Source organism: Narcine bancroftii, chromosome 2, assembly GCF_036971445.1.
Source record: "Narcine bancroftii isolate sNarBan1 chromosome 2, sNarBan1.hap1, whole genome shotgun sequence".
Lineage (NCBI taxonomy): Eukaryota > Metazoa > Chordata > Chondrichthyes > Torpediniformes > Narcinidae > Narcine > Narcine bancroftii.
In genome coordinates, this window is record NC_091470.1 from 364,593,369 (window position 1) to 364,613,251 (window position 19,883).

The 19,883-nt window shown below is 44.5% G+C and overlaps 1 protein-coding gene and 1 long non-coding RNA gene across 9 annotated transcripts in view; one reads left to right on the forward strand and one right to left on the reverse strand.

Moving 5' to 3' along the window:
• LOC138755825 (intermembrane lipid transfer protein VPS13B-like) overlaps nt 1–19,883 on the reverse strand; it is a 1,263,706-nt gene that overhangs the window by 167,913 nt on the left and 1,075,910 nt on the right. For all 7 annotated transcript variants that reach the window (XR_011352575.1, XM_069922506.1, XM_069922508.1 and 4 more), the window contains one exon: nt 12,033–12,234. Coding sequence is in view for 6 of the 7 variants with exons in the window: in XM_069922506.1 (XP_069778607.1) it covers nt 12,033–12,234 (202 nt within the window). In the remaining variant the exon portion in view is untranslated. The remainder of the gene's footprint in view (nt 1–12,032; nt 12,235–19,883) is intronic.
• Nucleotides 1–19,883, forward strand: part of LOC138755826 (uncharacterized) — a 56,923-nt gene that overhangs the window by 6,190 nt on the left and 30,850 nt on the right. The gene's annotated exons all lie outside the window — the stretch shown is intronic.

The following is a 19,883-nucleotide window of genomic DNA, read 5'->3' on the forward strand; positions in this document are numbered from 1 at the left end:
TATATAAAGAGCACAGTCTGACCTGCTGTGTTTATCCAGCTCTGTGTTTTTACTTGATTTTAATGTTCTATGTTTACTGGTTGAACTTCACATTTCCAGTCATGGTAGGGTTTGGTTCAAGCGAGACGTCATATGTGGGTCCTGGCTGCATCACATGTCTGTTCTTCTGATGTATGTTGAATGGGATGACCCCAGAAGGAAAGAACTAGCAGGCAATATTGGCAGGCTTTCTGGGGCAGAGAAGTGCTTTAATGTCAGGGTTTGGGTTGGCAGGAAGTCAAATTATGAACATTGCAAAATTATTGTTTATGACGCAATCGAATTTCTGACTTGGCTAACAAATGAAGCAAACATCTTTCAGCATCCAGATGCCTAGCAGCTGTGGTGACAAGACACATCTGGCAAAAGAACCTGGACAGTAAGATGAAGGCTACTTCCTGATTCATTCATGCAGCCTAGGATAGAGTCATATAGGGACATACAGCGTGGAAACAGACTCTTCGGTCCAACTTGCCCTCGCTGGCCAAATGTTCTACCCACACCTGCCTGCATTGATCCATATACCTCCCAACCTATTGTAGAACATAAAACAATACAGCACTCCGGCAGGGTCCAACTGCCCAGTCCAACTGCTGTCAACTCTGTACAGGCTTTAAACACCCTGCTAAAGGAGCCAACGGTGATTTTATTTATAATCCAAGATGGCAGTCATGAGAGTTGCGAACTTCAGGGAAGTGGAGGACTAGTGCAGGGCATCAGAAAACAGGATCACCCCCCCCCCCCCCCACCCAACGTCTGAGAAGAAGCAGCAGAGGAGACGACCCACAGGACAGGAAACATGGCGGCGAACCAGTGAAGGGTGCTGCGACTGAGAACACACAGGCGGCGGGCCGTGGGGAACTCAAGACGAGGAAGCCACGCAGGTTGCAGGTTACTGGAGACTGCAGTCAAGAGACTCACACCAAGCAGTGGACTGCTGGAGACTGGCTGAAGAGGTACCAGGTATAGGAATCAGGATGCAAGAGGATGCCAAGGGTACTGGAGGTACCTCGGAGGTTCGGACTTGGAGCTTGGGTTGCTATGGTTTGAACTAGACTCTATGGAGCACTGGAGACTGCAAGAGTGCTGGAGACGAATCCACAGACACTCGCTGACTCTGGAGGGAACTGATTGGAAGGGGCACTTCAGGCAATTTCTGCCAATGGCAAATCTGTCTGCCCTACAGCAGGCAAAAGGCAATTTTGTGTAATGTGACACTGTTTTTACAACCTGGCAATAAATTGAATCTTGAAGGTCCTTGATTCCACAATGCTGTGCCGACCTGTGTAAACATACTCTCCTTCATCTCCCCTGAACTTTCCTCCACTCACCTTAAACAGACGCCCTCTGGTATTTGCTATTGCTCACCTGGGAAACAGGTGCTGGCTGTCCACCCTTATCTATGCCCCTCATAATCTTACATACCTCTATTAAGTAATCTCTCATCCTTCATCGCTCCAAAGAGAAAACCCCTAGTTCTGTCAACCTTGCTTCATATGAAATGTTCACAAATCCTGGCAACCTCCAAGTAAATAAAATGTCTAGAAGTTTATTTATAATATAAAAACTACATTTATAATCATAAAAATTGTGCATGTGCATTTGCTTAACCTTCTCATCCAAGGGCATCAGCGTAGAAGTACCAGTGGGCGGAATGGTTGGCTCGTTACAGAGCCAGCGATTGGGACCGGGGTTCGGATCCGGTGCTGTATGTAAGGAATTTCTAAGTTCTCCCCATATCTGTGTGATTTTTCCCTGTGGTTTCTGGTTTCCTCCCACGTTTGAAACATACTGGGGATTGAAGGTTAATTGGGCGGCATGGGTTCATGGACTGAAAGGGCCTGTTTAGTGTGCTGTATGTCTAAATTTAAATTTAATTTAAATTTTAAATTTAAGTTTAACTCACTGTCACAGCCTAGATGGCCTAAAGCGCCTGTTTCTGTGCTGTTGTATTCTATGGTCCTCTTGGCTTTCCTATCGTAACCATTAGCACCTGAGCTCATAAAATGAGGAAATTAATTGCTGGTTGTTTGGAAGCTCCAGTTCAGACGAGGATTTGACATTTCACAGTATTATAATTCAGACACAAAAGCCATGCACATTCCAGCAAAAGCGAGTTAAGATGTGGCCGCATTGAATAATTCTTCACCATGTACTATTAATTTGATGACATCTTCAAATAGGTTTGCATCAGAGGTCATCAGTACAATTAAGATCACATCAATAACTTGGAGAGTGGAGAGCACCAAGTTTCTGGAGTACACTTAATGAGTGACCTATCGTGGACACACAACTTCTCCTCACTTGTCAGGAAGGCGCAACAGTGACTGCACTTCCTGAGATGACTGAAGAGGGCGAGGCTACCGGCCACTGTCATGTCAACCGTCTACTGGAGCTCTGTCGAGAGCATCCCGGCCGGCTGCATCACAGCGTGGTATGGTTGCTGTAGAGAAATGGGTCGGAGGTCAATCCACAGGACTGGAAGAGTGGAATAGATTATTACTAGAGTCTCCCTTCTCTCATTCCCCGTCCCCCACTTCCCATCGACGTGATCTACCGAGATCGTTTACTGAAGACGACGCGCAAAATCGTTGAGGACCCATTGTACCCCACACGCAGCATCATTCAGATGCTCCCTTTGGGAAAGAGATACAGGAGCATCAGAGCCAACACCTACCAGGCTGAACAACAGCTTCTTCTCGCAGGTGGTAAAACACAGGATTCTGTTGACACTGCGGTTAAGTGAAAAAAACACACAAATGCTGGAGAGACTCAGCAGGTCAAAGATGTATCTTCACCTTTGCTACATAAAGGCACTTTTGACCTGCTGAGTTTCTTCTTGCAGGCAGTGAGAATGTTGAAAGACCAAAGGAACTGCTTACCTTAACCATCCCAGACTCTCATGTTCACAAAACAACATGTATATATTTGTTTTGTGACAGATTATCCTGTATTTTATATTGTATGCAAATCTAAATGGGTCATATACATTGAATGGTAGACAATTGAGATGTGCAGAGCAACAAAGGGATTTAGGAGTTATGGTAAATAGTACCCTCAAGGCTGATACTCAGGTAGATGGTGTGGTGAAGAAGGCATTTGGAATGTTGGCCTTCATAAATCGGAGTATTGAATTCAAGAGTAGGGAGGTTATGATGAAATTGTACAAGGCATTGGTGAGGCCAAATTTGAAGTACTGTGTACAGTTTTGGTCACCAAATTATAGGAAAGATATAAACAAAATAGAGAGAGTGCAGAGAAGGTTCACGAGAATGTTGACAGGATTTCAGGGTCTGAGTTACAGGGAAAGGTTGTGCAGACTGGGGCTTTTTTTCTCTGGAGCGTAGAAGATTGAGAGGGGACTTGATAGAGGTGTTTAAGATTTTAAAAGGGACAGACAGAGTAAATGTGGATAGGCTTTTTCAATTAAGAGTGGGGGAGATTCAAACGAGAGGACATGGTTTAAGATTGAAGGAGGAAAATTATAAGGGGAACATGAGGGGAAATTTCTTTACGCAGAGGGTGGTGGGGATGTGGAATGAGCTTCCGGCAGATGTGGTCGAGGCGGGATCATTGGTTACATTTAAGGAAAGACTGGATCGTTACATGGATAGGAGGGGACTAGAGGGGTATGGACCGGGTGCTGGTCAGTGGGACTAGGAGGGTGGGGATTTGCTACGGCATGGACTAGTAGGGCCGAACTGGCCTGTTCTGTGCTGTAAGTGGTTATATGGTTATATGGTTATATGTTTTAAAGGAGATAAATTGTGGCAGGTTTTTTTTAGTGTAGGTTACGTACAAACACTTAACACTTAAAAACAGACCTCATTTAAAAGACTGGAGCTCTGCTCACGCCAGACAGTTCAGGTTCTGAAGAGTGCCCAAGGGACTTCACTAATGTATTGTTGCTTTGAAAAGCAATAGCTGAAAGAACTTGGAGGATTAGGTCCGGAGCCACAGGCTGTCTGTGCAGTTTGCTGTTCTAAGAGGATCATGCAAGCAGAGAGAGTCAAACAGGTTTTTTTTTCTCTGAGTGAGTGAGTGAGAGAGAGAGAGAGAGAGAGAGAGAGAGAGAGAGAGGGGGGGTGGAATTCAGTTCTACAGTTTAGTAGCAGCAGCTGGGACTGGAACCGGAAACTTGTGGAAAAACCCCATTTTGAAGACAGGTTGTGAGTGCTTCGTTCAGCCTGGTCAAAGCCCTTGTGGTCCATACAGGAGGAGAGGACTAGCTGCCTAATATTTCACTTGAAATGAGAAACAAAAAGGAACTCTGAAATAAAGATGTTATCACCTGGAAAACCCTGATAGATCAAATTTCTTCGGCAAGACACTGACATAACTGATTAGAAGGAATCAGTTTGTGTCCAGCAAACAACAAATCTCTTTCTGGAAACTGACAAGAACTTTCCTGAGCGGTAACCATTTACCTTTCAAGCACCAAACTTTATAACTGTCATAAATGTTAAATTCTGTGCACAGTATAAGAATTGCCTGCAACCAGTGAACTTGGAGGAGTGAGAAGTGAGATTGGACTGTGAATCAAATAACTTTTCTGAACTTAGGTTAATAGTAATAAGTTAAGAGTTTGATGCTGTTTTCATGTTTAAAGCTAATTAAAAGTAACTTTTGTTTAAGTAGCCATTTGTCGTGGTGAATTTCTATTGCTGCTGGGTTTTGGGGTTCTCTGGGCTCGTAACAATGAATACTTGTCCTACATCTGTATTTTTTGCTTGTATGTGTGTTATGTCTGGTTTCATGTTTGTGTGTTTTGCATTGAAGACCAGAGAATGCTGTTTCATTGGGTTGTACTTGTACAACTGGTTGACAATAAACTTGATTTGATTAACACATAGATTCAGAAACATTTTTGCACCTTCATTCACTCATCAAAAGCACCAAATTGTTGAGATAAAAAAATCTGGGCCAATTTGGAAGACACCGACAGCAACCTTTGTTAATATCTCGTCACCGAATAATGTAGCATGGAATAGGCCTTTCAGCCCAACTCGTTCATGTTGACCAAGTTCAATTTCAAGTTTGTCATCATTTGACCGTATATTGGCAGCCAGACGAGCAGGTATTTGCAGATCTGCGAGGTTAAGGGAGAGAGGGAGATATTGGTGACTTTTTGGGTTGAGAGCCTGCAATGGTTTTATGTCTCATCCGAAAAGTAGCACTCTGACAGCACAGTACTCCCTCAGAACTGGAGTCGCAGATCCTGAGTACATGTCCTACCAACTCAAAGGAATGAACTACCATTCAGACAAAACTGGTACCTGTGAAATGCATAAATGTTGAGGTTTTAAAGGAAAATCCGTGCTGCGTTGGTCAGCTTTGAATATCAAGTTCTACTGAGTCTCAGTTCTGTGTGTATTTTCAAATCCGTGAAGCAGAGGTAGTTGATTTATTCGGTTTATTGCACTGAGTATCATGCAACATAATTTTTGCCATATAACAATTGTCCTTGAACCTTGATGCATGCAGCCTGTTTGTTCAAAACTCGATAGAACAAATCTGTATAATTAAAAGTTTTGCATCTGGCTAATATCCAAAGGGCACGAGACACAATTGTCAGCTTAATTTCACAAAAAAGCTGACACATTAAGTCTATGGTTCCTGCCAGGGGCTTTGCAACCTTGACACTTATTCCATCCCTCCACAGGCTGAATCGAAGTGAACACAGACACTTTGACAGGGTCTCAACCTTGTCTGTTCTACGCCCCAAGTTTCCGTCTCCTTCTGAGTTTTGCCTTTTTCCTCCACTTCCACCTTATCATGATCCATATTCAGTGGATCATGTTCCATGATTTCTTCAAGATAATTTTTATTGTCATGTGATAAAACAGAAAATGTGATAATTTCCTTTAATCCACAGTAAGGCAGATAAAGATTCACTGCTAGCAAAAATTGGCCAGCGTCAGAGAAAGAGAAGCAAGAGGCCCTCAAGGTCACTGAATGTCCTTGAGTTTACCTCCAGAGCTCCCGCAGCCACACAACCTTCAGTCCAAATCATCATTAACCCGAGCTTCAGAACAACCCCTCTGACAGCCCCTTGCATCCTGGTTCCAAAACCTGGTACCTTTTCAGTCAGCCTCCAGCAACTCCAGCACTCTGCTGCCTGGTGTAAGTCCATTGACTGCAGTTGCCAGCAGTCCGCATTCTAGGTGGGTACCTTGCCTCGAATGATCGACAGCCCGCCTCTTGTGGGTCCTTTAACCACAGAGCCCCTCGTTGGTCCACTGCCAAGGTAACCATGGGTAGTCTCATCTGCTTCTCTTTTTCAAATTGGGGGGTGATTTCCCTGTTTTCTGGTGCCCTGCTTCCCCAGAGACTGCAACCCCATGTGGCGCCACCATCTTTGGCCCTTAGTACCTAGTTTCATTGACCTTTCCTTCATTACTTCCTTCCTGTCATCCAGTTTCAAAACACCTTTTCAAATTAAACAGGAATCTACCGGTAACTCTTCCAATTTACTATACTGCATAGAACATTACAGCACTGAAACAGGCCCCTTTGGTCCTTCTGGTCTGTGCCAAACCATTTTTCTGGCTTGTCCCACTGACCTGCATCCAGTCCATAGCCCTCCATGCCTCTCCCATCTATGCAGCTGTCCAAATTCTTCTTAATTGTTAACATTGATCTCACATTCACCAATTTAGCTGGCAGCTCGTTCCACACCCCTGCTATTCTTTGCTTGAAGAAGTTCCCCCCCTAAACCTTTCCCCTTTCACCTTTAACCTTTGTGCGCTGGTTTGTATCTCACCTATCCTCAGTGAAAAAAGCCTATCTATACTGACTCTGTCCACCTCATAATTTTAAATGCCTCTATCAAATCTCCCCTCATTCTTCTACGCTCCAGAGAATAAAGTCCTAACCTGTAAACCTTTCCCTGCAACTCAGTTCCTGAAGTCCAAGCAACATCCTAGTAAATCTTCTCTGCACTCTTTCTATCTTATTGATAGAATAAGGTTGTAAATGGTAACAGAATGAGATGGTTATCACTATGCTGGAGAAACCAAAAGCCAATTAGGAGCCTTATAGAATCCCTCTGTTCATCCACCTGAGAGTTTCCAGTTATGTGTCATTTGAAGTCTCCATCTCACTCCTACTCTTGGCATCTCCATATTTGGTTTCCTGTCTGGGCAGCACGGTTGGTGAAGCGGTTAGCGCAACACCTTTACAGTGCCAGCTATTGGGACCAAGGTTTGAATCCCGTGCTGTCTGTAAAGAGTTTTTAGAGTCTCCCTATGTCCATGTGGGTTTTCCCTGAGGGCTCCGGTTTCCTCCCACCGTTCAAAAAGGTCTGAGGGTGTAAGTTAATTGGGTGTAAATTGGGTGGCACTGACTCAAAACGGTCTGTTACCGTGCTGTATGTCTAAAATTAAAATTTAAATCTAAAACTATGTTTTGTCCAGAGGTCCGTGTATCACTCAGAGCTGGTTACGCTGCTTTCGGGTCAGGAGACAGGATGACATTAGGATTTGCAAGGGCTGAGCTCTCCCATATTCTCTTCTTGGCTTGGCTTCGCAGACGAAGATTTATGGAGGAGTAAATGTCCACGTCAGCTGCAGGCTCGTTTGTGGCTGACAAGTCCGATGCGGGACAGGCAGACAAGGTTGCAGCGGTTGCAGGGGAAAATTGGTTGGTTGGGTGTTGGGTGTTGGGTTTTTCCTCCTTTGTCTTTTGTCAGTGAGGTGGGCTCTGCGGTCTTCTTCAAAGGAGGTTGCTGCCCGCCGAACTGTGAGGCGCCAAGATGCACGGTTTGAGGCGATATCAGCCCACTGGCGGTGGTCAATGTGGCAGGCACCAAGAGATTTCTTTCTGCAGTCCTTGTACCTCTTCTTTGGTGCACCTCTGTCACGGTGGCCAGTGGAGAGCTCGCCATATAACACGATCTTGTGAAGGCGATGGTCCTCCATTCTGGAGACGTGACCTACCCAGCGCAGTTGGATCTTCAGCAGCGTGGATTCGATGCTGTCGGCCTCTGCCATCTCGAGTACTTCGATGTTAGGGATGAAGTCGCTCCAATGAATGTTGAGGATGGAGTGGAGACAACGCTGGTGGAAGCGTTCTAGGAGCCGTAGGTGATGCTGGTAGAGGACCCATGATTCGGAGCCGAACAGGAGTGTGGGTATGACAATGGCTCTGTATACGCTAATCTTTGTGAGGTTTTTCAGTTGGTTGTTTTTCCAGACTCTTTTGTGTAGTCTTCCAAAGGCGCTATTTGCCTTGGCGAGTCTGTTGTCTATCTCGTTGTCGATCCTTGCATCTGATGAAATGGTGCAGCCGAGATAGGTAAACTGGTTGACCGTTTTGACCGATGGAGATGTGGGGGGGGCTGGTAGCCATGGTGGGGAGCTGGGTGATGGAGGACCTCAGTTTTCTTCAGGCTGACTTCCAGGCCAAACATTTTGGCAGTTTCCGCAAAACAGGATGTCAAGCGCTGGAGAGCTGGCTCTGAATGGGCAACTAAAGCAGCATCATCTGCAAAGAGTAGTTCACAGACAAGTTGCTCTTGTGTCTTGGTGTAATCCCATGTAATCAGAAAGGAAAAACATGGGTACACATGGAGAATCCACATTCACCTGTGTGACACCAGCAACATGAAGCGCATGTGGCACGGTATTCAAACAATAACTGACTGTAAATCAACCTTGCGGGTCAACAATAATGATGTATCCCTTCCTGACAGGATTAATACCTTCTGTACATGGTTTGATAAGAAAACCAAGGTGTCAGCAACTAAAGCCTTGCCTCCCCTCGAAGAGCAGGCACCCTGAACAGCCGCAGCTGAGGTGAGGGAGATTCGACCCAGGGTGAACCCACACAAAGGAGACGGGCCAGATAACATATCTGGTTGGGTGCTGAAGGTCTGTGCAGCCGTGCTAACTGAGGCCATAATGACCCTTGACAACATCTTACTGCAGAAGTGTACTGTCCCCGCAGGTTTTAAAGCAACCACCATCATCTCAGTGCCCAACAAATCGATTGTATCCGGAGTAAATGACATCTCAGTGGCAATGACATCTACAATCATGAAGAGTTTTGCGCTGCTGGTGAAGGAATGCATCAAAGTGCACCTTCCAGCAACATTCTTACTTTGATGAAGGGCTCAAGGCCGAAACGTCAGTTATGTATCTCTGCCTTTGCTACATAAAGGACATTGTTTGACCTGCTGAGTTCTCTAGCACTGTGTGTCTTTACTTTTAATCCAGTGACATTGGATCCGTTCCTTTGTTTGTCCACCCTCCGTCCTGACCCGGCTGTTGTTCATTGACTTCAGCTCGACGTTCAACACAATCGTACCTCAGAGGCTGGTGGATAAACTGTCCTCAGTGGGTTAGATATCCCTTTCTGCAACTTGATTCTGGACTTCTTGATGGAACGACCATAGTCTGTCTGGATTGAAAGCAAAGCCTCTTATCCCGTCATGCAGAGGACTGGGCACCTCAGGGTTGTGTGCTCAGACCACGACTGTTCACGTTGCTCATTCACGACTGCACTGCCAGATTCAGTCCATCAGAATCATCAGATTCGCAGATGATACAACAGTAGTCGGCCTCATCACCAACAATGATGAGTTGCATTCAGAGAGGAGGTTGAAAGGCTCATAAAACGATACAAAAACAACCCAAGTTTCAACGTGGACAAGACAAAGTCGATGATTGTGAAGTTTAGCAGGATGAAGGTCGACCACTCTCCAAATCAACAGTTGAAGAGAATGGAGAACACAAAGTTCCTTGGTGTGCATATGAGGGATAATCTATCTTGGACCCTCAATACTTCCTCATTAGTCAGGAAGGCACAACAGCAACTAAACATCCTAAGGAGGGCAAGGCTACCAATCTCCATCTTGACAACATTTTATAGGTGCACAGTTGAGAAAGTCCTGTCTAGCTGAATCATTGTGTGGTATGGTTGCTGCAAAGCAACAGACTGGAAGTCAAGACAGAGGATCATTCAAACTGCCATGAAGATCCCTTTCCTCTATAGAAGACATTTAATGGGAGCATTGTCTAAATAGAGCTCAAGGAATTATGGAAGAACCTTTCCATCCAGCACACAGTATCTTCACCCCACTACCATCAAAGGTACAGAAGCATCAAAATCAGTACCGCCAGGCTGCGGAATAGCTTCTTCTGACAGATTAGGCACCCTGTAACTGTGAAAGTGATCCCAAATATTTATATGCATTTATTTTATTTATGTAATAATTATGCATTGTTCGTTTTGTCGGGTTGTATATGTACAATCCAATCTCTCCTCCAATCAATGCATAGACTTCTGCCCGCATTCGTTACTGCCCTTTGCCTTTTCATCTGAAATTCTTCAGGATATCGATGCCTCACAGATTAAAATGCTTCAACTTTCTCTCCTCAGGCCCTCCATACAAGCCACCTCCAAAGCAGATCTTGATTACCTGCCCTCGTATCTTTGGTTCTACGTCCAAATTGTTTAGATTATCAGGCCCTCCATACAAGCCACCTCCAAAGCAGATCTTGATTACCTGCCCTCGTATCTTTGGTTCTACGTCCAAATTGTTTAGATTATCAGGCCCTCCATACAAGCCAACTCCAAAGCAGATCTTGATTACCTGCCCTCGTATTTTTGGTTCTACGTCCAAATTGTTTAGATTATCAGGCCCTCCATACAAGCCATCTCCAAAGCAGATCTTGATTACCTGTCCTCGTATCTTTGGTTCTACGTCCAAATTGTTTAGATTATCAGGCCCTCCATACAAGCCACCTCCAAAGCAGATCTTGATTACCTGCCCTCGTATCTTTGGTTTTACGTCCAAATTGTTTAGATTATGCTTTGGCAATTTTCCAGGTGACATTTATCTTTATTAAAACCAGATGTGTACTTTGTAAAGCTATTACTCTAGTGTAGAAACAGGTGCCACCACATTTCCATGCTTGGGACTTCTCAGTCACTGAAGGAAAGTTTTCAATAAGATTGAAAGAGTGCAGAGAAGATTTATTGAGATGTTGGCGGCACTTGAGGACTGAATTACAGGGAAAGGTTGAACAGGTTAGGTCTTCATTCCCTGGAGCCTGGTAGAATGAAGGGAAGTTTGATAGAGGTGCATCAAATTATAAGAGGTATAAATAGAGTAAATGCAAGTTGTTTTTTTCTACTGAGGTTTGGTGAGATACAAACCAGAGGACGTGGGTTAAGGGTGAAAGGGGAGAAGTTTAGGGGGATCATTTGCACAGGGAATGGTGGGAGTATGGAATGAGCTGCCAGCTGAAGTGGTGAATGCAGGCTCAATTTTAACTAAGAAAAATTTGGACTGGTACATGGATGGACAGATATGGTCTGGGCGGAGGTCCGTGGATCTCAGCAGAATAATGGTCAGCACAGTCTAGAATGGCCAAAGGGCCTATTTCTGTGCTGTAATGTTCTAATGCTCCATGTTTCTCTGGTTCTATGAATATTAGAGAGAGCTTACCACCCAATTTGCCCTTTGGCACTGCACAAGGAACGGTTGGGGGGGGGGGGGGGTAACATGAGGGCAGCTGTACTCCTATCATGGCTTTGACAGCTGATAAACTCCTACCTTCCTGATCTACTCAATTCCATGCACACCCCACTGTGTCTAAAAATGATTTTGTTGACTGAGTTGAAAGATACAAAAATTTAAACTTTTTTTTGTTTTCTTCATTTACTCAAAATGTAACGAGATAAGATTTAAAAAGGCACAATAAAGATAATTTTGAAGTGTCAATTGAAATGAAAATTCAAAAATGTCACAAAGATTGATCGAGATTTATAGCAAAGTGTATCAAATGTGACAAAACTAAAATGGAGTTCAGGGAAGTATCAGCCATAAGTAAAAGGCTTGAGAAGCTGACTGTCCATTTCCACTTGCTCTCTTGCTGAACCAGCGCCAGTGAGTAGCCGGGTAGCAGTCCTCGTCAACACCACAATGTAAAGTCGATTTTTCTTTTGCAATAAAATAAGATCAATATGACAGCAATAATTTCACGCACCTGCATCCTGAATGTACTGAAACTGTCCCGTCCTCAAATCGTCAGAACTGTGTTCAGTCTTGGAACTTTGGTGCCTGCCTATGACGGATGAAGGTTGCTGTGTCTGGTCTGACCTCTGCGCCTTGGCATCTTGGCTGAAATAGCCTTGGAGAAGTTCATGCAGCAGATTCAAGCAATTCAAATGCTCTTGGCCCCAGAATATCTACAAAGACACCAAAAAGAATGGCACTTTTACTGATAACGTGCAAGGGAACAAGGCATTAAAGTCACAGATGCAATTACGACACTGAAGACTGAGGTCTGCTTATGTATTTTTCCAATTCTGAGCAGTTATTTTGGGTCTGGTTTTGAGCCGGTAACAACTGAGAATTTCTTTGGGTTTACTGGAGAAACCAGTATTGTACGCATTTCTGGTTGTCACGCTGTTGGATAGATGTGATTGTGCTGGAGAGAGTGCAGAGGAGATGGGGTCTCTTCTACTTTGAAGATCCTGGACACAGACTGGGAGGTCACTTCGTTGAGCACCTCAGCTCATCCTTCGCAATAGTGTGGATCTACCAGTGGTCACCCCACGCTCCTGCTGACGACAATTTGCAGAGGAGATTCACCAGGATGTTGTCTGTATCTAAGTACTTTAATTAGAGGGGGTGGGGGTGGGGGGTGGAGTGGGGGGAGATTGGGCAGGGAGGGTTGTTTTCACTGGAGTGAAGAAGGCTGTGGGCTGACTTCACAGAGGAATATAAATTCATAAAAGCCATAGGGAGATGATCAGAATCTTTTCAGAAAATGCTGTGCTGTTCTACGTTCCATTAATAAGAGGGTATAGCCTTATGATAAGAGGAAAATGTTTTAAAGCAGATTTGAAAGGATTTTCACACTCCCCCCCCCCAACAGAAAGTGGTTGATATCTGGAGTTAAACAAAAAATATGCAAACACTGTACTGATTTAAAAAAAACAAGCTGGTATCAAAATAAAATGCTGGGGGCGAAGTGGGGAGGAGAAGAGGGAAGAAGAGGAAGGGGAGGACCACAAGCCAACAGATAAGAGGTGGACACAGGTGGGAAGGTAGAAGAGTGAAAAGCTGAGGTGATGGAGGAGAGGGCAGAGGGTAGCTCAGATTTAGAGTACATGCATGACATCACATACAATCCTAAGATTCTTTTTACTGTCTCCGAGGCAGAATTACCATTTATTGGAAGTGCAAAATAAAACTGTACACATGTAAACATAGAAATGTACACAGATAACATATGTAAACAAACTGACTGTGCAATTCAGAGAGAATGAAACAAATTAATAAAGTGCACAAGTGAGAATCCTTAAATGGGTCCCTGATTGAGTTTGTCATTAAGGAGTCTGATGGTGGAGGGAGTGCAGCTGTTCCTGAACCTGGTGGGGCAAGTCTTGTGGCACCTACACCTCTTTTCTGATGGCAGCAGCGAGAACTAAACATTTTCTTGGTGGTTGCTGCTGCTCTCCGATGGCAGCGTTCCCTGTTGAAGTTCCCAATAGTGGGGAGGGTTTTGTCTGTGATGTCCTGGGCTGTGTCCACTACCTTTTGGAAGGCTTTACGCTCAAGGTTATTAGTGTCCACATATGAGACCACGATGCAGCCAATCAGCACACTTTCCTTTTTCAATCTTTTTATTAAACATTTTATAGTAAAAATACGAAGAGAATAGAATCCAGAATCAAATAGTAGAAGTAGAAACATTGCAATACATAATGCAAGGTACAGGTACACGATCCCTTATCCGGACATCTAAAATCCGGAAAGCTCCAAAATCTGGCAAGTGGAGACTGCCAGGCAGTCGGGGAGGCGGCTGATGGACCGGCGGTCGGGGAAGATGGCCGGGGTAGACTGCCGGGCAGACTGCCAGGTGGTCGAGGGACTGGTGGTCGGGGGAGACGGCCGAGGGACCGTGGTCGGGGGAGATGTCCGGGTGGCGAGGGACCGGCAGTTAGGGGAGATGGCCGGGCGACTGGAAAGGGGTGGGGGTGGATACGGCAGCACGATTTGGGTGGGCTTTCCGAAATCCGGAAAAATCTGAAATTCGGAACACACTGTCCCCCAAGGGTTCCGGATAAAGGATCGTGTACCTGTATAACATTATAACATATTGAACAATATTGTTCCTTTCTCCTCCATTTGAAATGTTCAAAAAAGAAAAAAAAAATTGTTAAAACCCCATCCAACCTACCAAATAAACAAAAAACAGTAACAACAAAAAAGGCCGGGCAGCCAAAACTGAGAGTTCACGACAATAGATCAATACAAACTATTTATCTGGTCCTTGCTAATAAAAGAAACAAGGGAAATCCAAAACAGTCTGGAAGGTAAAGTCAAAATACAAATGAACTCAGACAAAAATAGTTTATAAAAGGGTGCCAAGTCTCTTCAAACTTAACGGAGGCATCAAAAGTGCAGTTTCTAATTTATCTTCTGACATATGAACCCGAGGTACCACTTTAAACTGAATCAATGCATGTCGGGCACATAATGAAGAGGTATTAACCATTCCAAAAATCTTTTCGCAAAGTTCCTCTGGGAGAAGTGACTGAAGTCCAATTCTCAAGCTCCTCTAATTTATCATGAGAAATCTATTGCAATTTTATTAAAATCATATTTTAATAAAATATTACCTCATAAACCCTTATGGGAAGGATTCAAATGAAGAAGAGTATCAGCCAAATCAGATTGATATGATATAGGGAAGTTAGGTAATATCTTATTCAGAAAACTTCCAACTTGAAATATTTTTAAAAAAAGGGGCCTAGGTATATTATATTTGTTAGATATTATATCCAAAGGCATTAAACATCCATCTATAAACAGATCTGAAAAATAAACAATTCCTTTGCTTTTCCAAAGAGAAAATGTTTGATTCATTATAGATGATGAAAAAAAAATAGCTGAGATAAATAGTACTTGATAAACTAAAAGTTTTTAAATCCAAAAATTTGCAAAATTTAAACCAAATCCGTAATGAATGTTTAAGTTTTGGGTTAAAGGTATATCTACTAATCTTAGAAAGTGTAAAAGGAAGAGTAGATCCCAATAAGGAAGCGAATGAACTCCTCTACAGATTTCCAAATCTGTCCAGTGAAGGCATCCAGGTTTGTCAGAATAATATACCCAGAATGTAATATATCGAATATTAACTGCCCAATAATAATGTCTAAGATTAGGTGAAACTATACCACCAGCTTTCTTTAATTTCTGCAAATGAAATTTATTTAACCTAGCATTCTTATTGTTTTATATAAAAATAATTTTTAGAGTTAATATTATCAAAAAATGATTGAGGAATAAAAACTGGAACTCCTTGAAATATATACAAGAATTTGTGTAAAATTATCATCCTGAAGTTATGGCCAATGGAGACCATCTAGAAAGTGTATGTTTCACATAATCAAAGGGAAAAAATTAAATATGGATAAATCTTTACATTTTTTTAGTGATCTTCACCCTAAGATACGTAAAGCGTTCTTTAACATCTCTAAAATGAATTTTTTTTTTTTTTTTTTTCTTTTTTTCTTTGGCTTGGCTTCGCGGACGAAGATTTATGGAGGGGGTAAAAAGTCCACGTCAGCTGCAGGCTCGTTTGTGGCTGACCAGTCCGATGCGGGACAGGCAGACACGATTGCAGCGGTTGCAAGGGAAAATTGGTTGGTTGGGGTTGGGTGTTGGGTTTTTCCTCCTTTGCCTTTTGTCAGTGAGGTGGGCTCTGCGGTCTTCTTCAAAGGAGGCTGCTGCCCGCCAAACTGTGAGGCGCCAAGATGCACGGTTTGAGGCGTTATCAGCCCACTGGCGGTGGTCAATGTGGCAGGCACCAAGAGATTTCTTTAGGCAGTCCTTGTACCTTTTCTTTGGTGCACCTCTGTCACGGTGGCCAGTGGAGAGCTCGCCATATAATACGATCTTGGGAAGGCGATGGTCCTCCATTCTGGAGACGTGACCCATCCAGCGCAGCTGGATCTTCAGCAGCGTGGACTCGATGCTGTCGACCTCTGCCATCTCGAGTACCTCGACGTTAGGGGTGTGAGCGCTCCAATGGATGTTGAGGATGGAGCGGAGACAACGCTGGTGGAAGCGTTCTAGGAGCCGTAGGTGGTGCCGGTAGAGGACCCATGATTCGGAGCCGAACAGGAGTGTGGGTATGACAACGGCTCTGTATACGCTTATCTTTGTGAGGTTTTTCAGTTGGTTGTTTTTCCAGACTCTTTTGTGTAGTCTTCCAAAGGCGCTATTTGCCTTGGCGAGTCTGTTGTCTATCTCATTGTCGATCCTTGCATCTGATGAAATGGTGCAGCCGAGATAGGTAAACTGGTTGACCGTTTTGAGTTTTGTGTGCCCGATGGAGATGTGGGGGGGCTGGTAGTCATGGTGGGGAGCTGGCTGATGGAGGACCTCAGTTTTCTTCAGGCTGACTTCCAGGCCAAACATTTTGGCAGTTTCCGCAAAGCAGGACGTCAAGCGCTGAAGAGCTGGCTCTGAATGGGCAACTAAAGCGGCATCATCTGCAAAGAGTAGTTCACGGACAAGTTTCTCTTGTGTCTTGGTGTGAGCTTGCAGGCGCCTCAGATTGAAGAGACTGCCATCCGTGCGGTACCGGATGTAAACAGCGTCTTCATTGTTGGGGTCTTTCATGGCTTGGTTCAGCATCATGCTGAAGAAGATTGAAAAGAGGGTTGGTGCGAGAACACAGCCTTGCTTCACGCCATTGTTAATGGAGAAGGGTTCAGAGAGCTCATTGCTGTATCTGACCCGACCTTGTTGGTTTTCGTGCAGTTGGATAATCATGTTGAGGAACTTTGGGGGACATCCGATGCGCTCTAGTATTTTGCCAAATGAATACGCTGATAGATAGGTACATGCATATTCATTGGAAATAGTTCACATTTTCTATCACACATCTGTAGAAATTTTCCAGGGTTTCTGGGGTCATACCAAACCTCGGCAAACTCCTGAGGAAGTAGAGGTGCTGACCTGCTCTCTTCACGATGCCATTAGTGTGTGGAGTCCAGGTAAGATCCTCCAAGACAGTAGCCCCTTTTACACTTGCATCCCACTAAGTCAGCCGTTCAGAGTCCCAGGATAGAAATGACATTTTCGCTGTTAACACTTGACCACTCTTAACTGGGACTGTGCATGAGTTCACACTTGCAAGGAGCCATCCCCAGGGTTAGGACTGTTCGAGTGATGTTGGGCCTGCCCTAAATCCTGATCAATGTATTATGATCTTATATTTGAATAAAATTCATTGTGTCTAATTATAATATAATTAAGCTTTATATACAGCACAGTATGAACCCTTCAGCCCCAGATGTTGAAGTGCCAACCTATATAAATCTTTATAAGGGACCGTGGGAACGTGCTAGCAATAAATAGCAGTAACGGACAATTTTTAAACAGCACGGGAAAGTTTGTAGCGCTATCGTGTACAATTCATACAGCAGGGGAAAGTTGGTAGCGCTATCACGCACAATATATAAATACCGTGGGAAAAAGCAATGGCACACCTGCCCTCCCAGAATGCCGAGCGGCAGAGAAAGTGCTGTATGCACAGCTGCATGCTAGAAGCACTCACGGAGGGGTTTCTCTGCCGTACGGCATTTTGGGAGTGCAGGTCTGCCATCGCTTTTTCCCACGGTCTTTAGCGTGGATGATAGCGCTACCAACTTTCCCACGCTGTTTAAAAATTGTCCACTACTGCTATTATTCCTATTTATTTCCCCTTTCTCTCCCGCTGTGACATTCCCATGGCAAAGTTTATACCTTAATTTTAATCTTTCCTTCCTTCACATTCCTTCACTCAAGCAAAAACTGGGGCAGTTCTAACCCGGAATGCAATTGTCCATTTTACCCTTGCCTGATTGCAACGCCTGCGTCTGCAAATGCTGGGGATTGTACAAGAGGTTGAGGCAATCTATCCCCGGTGTGAGATAATGTCATCGCATGCTGATGTTTTCAAGATTTTCCTTTCACACAAGATCCTTTTTAGGCTGATTGGCTGTTAATTCCTGAGACGGCTTCCAAGTGTGAAAGGGGCTAGTGACTCCCAAGAATTTAAATTTGCTCTCCCTCTCCACCTCTGGTTCCCCAATGATCACTGGATTGTATACATCTGGTTTTCCCTTCCTTAAGTCAACAATCAGCTCCTTAGTTTGGTGAAAGTGAGTGCAAGGTTGTTATTGGTGCACCATTCAACTAAGTTTTCACTCTCCCTCCTGTAGGCCGACTCATCAGCTTCCTTTATACAACCTACTACCGTCAGCAAATTTGTCGATGGTGTTATAGTCGTACCGAGCTACACAGTTGAAGGTGTAAAGTGAGTAGAGCAGGGGGCTAAGAACGCAGCCCTGTGGTGGTCCGGTCCTGATGGAGATTGTGGAGGAGATGTTCTAACTGATCCTCACTGATTATGGTCTGACGGAGATTGTGGAGGAGATGTTCTTACCGATCCTCACTGATTGTGGTCTGACGGAGATTGTGGAGGAGATGTTCTAACTGATCCCCACTGATTATGGTCTGACGGAGATTGTGGAGGAGATGTTCTTACCGATCCTCACTGATTGTGGTCTGACGGAGATTGTGGAGGAGATGTTCTTACCGATCCTCACTGATTGTGGTCTGACGGCGATTGTGGAGGAGATGTTCTTACCGATCCTCACTGATTGTGGTCTGACGGAGATTGTGGAGGAGATGTTCTTACCGATCCTCACTGATTGTGGTCTGACGGAGATTGTGGAGGAGATGTTCTTACCGATCCTCACTGATTGTGGTCTGACGGAGATTGTGGAGGAGATGTTCTTACCGATCCTCACTGATTGTGGTCTGACGGAGATTGTGGAGGAGATGTTCTAACTGATCCTCACTGATTATGGTCTGACGGAGATTGTGGAGGAGATGTTCTTACCGATCCTCACTGATTGTGGTCTGACGGAGATTGTGGAGGAGATGTTCTTACCGATCCTCACTGATTGTGGTCTGACGGAGATTGTGGAGGAGATGTTCTTACCGATCCTCACTGATTGTGGTCTGACGGAGATTGTGGAGGAGATGTTCTAACTGATCCTCACTGATTATGGTCTGACGGAGATTGTGGAGGAGATGTTCTTACCGATCCTCACTGATTGTGGTCTGACGGAGATTGTGGAGGAGATGTTCTAACTGATCCTCACTGATTGTGGTCTGACGGAGATTGTGGAGGAGATGTTCTTACCGATCCTCACTGATTGTGGTCTGACGGAGATTGTGGAGGAGATGTTCTTACCGATCCTCACTGATTGTGGTCTGACGGAGATTGTGGAGGAGATGTTCTTACCGATCCTCACTGATTGAGGTCTGACGGAGATTGTGGAGGAGATGTTCTTACCGATCCTCACTGATTGTGGTCTGACGGAGATTGTGGAGGAGATGTTCTTACCGATCCTCACTGATTGTGGTCTGACGGAGATTGTGGAGGAGATGTTCTTACCGATCCTCACTGATTGTGGTCTGACGGAGATTGTGGAGGAGATGTTCTTACCGATCCTCACTGATTGTGGTCTGACGGAGATTGTGGAGGAGATGTTCTTACCGATCCTCACTGATTGTGGTCTGACGGAGATTGTGGAGGAGATGTTCTAACTGATCCTCACTGATTATGGTCTGACGGAGATTGTGGAGGAGATGTTCTAACTGATCCTCACTGATTATGGTCTGACGGAGATTGTGGAGGAGATGTTCTTACCGATCCTCACTGATTGTGGTCTGACGGAGATTGTGGAGGAGATGTTCTTACCGATCCTCACTGATTGTGGTCTGACGGAGATTGTGGAGGAGATGTTCTTACCGATCCTCACTG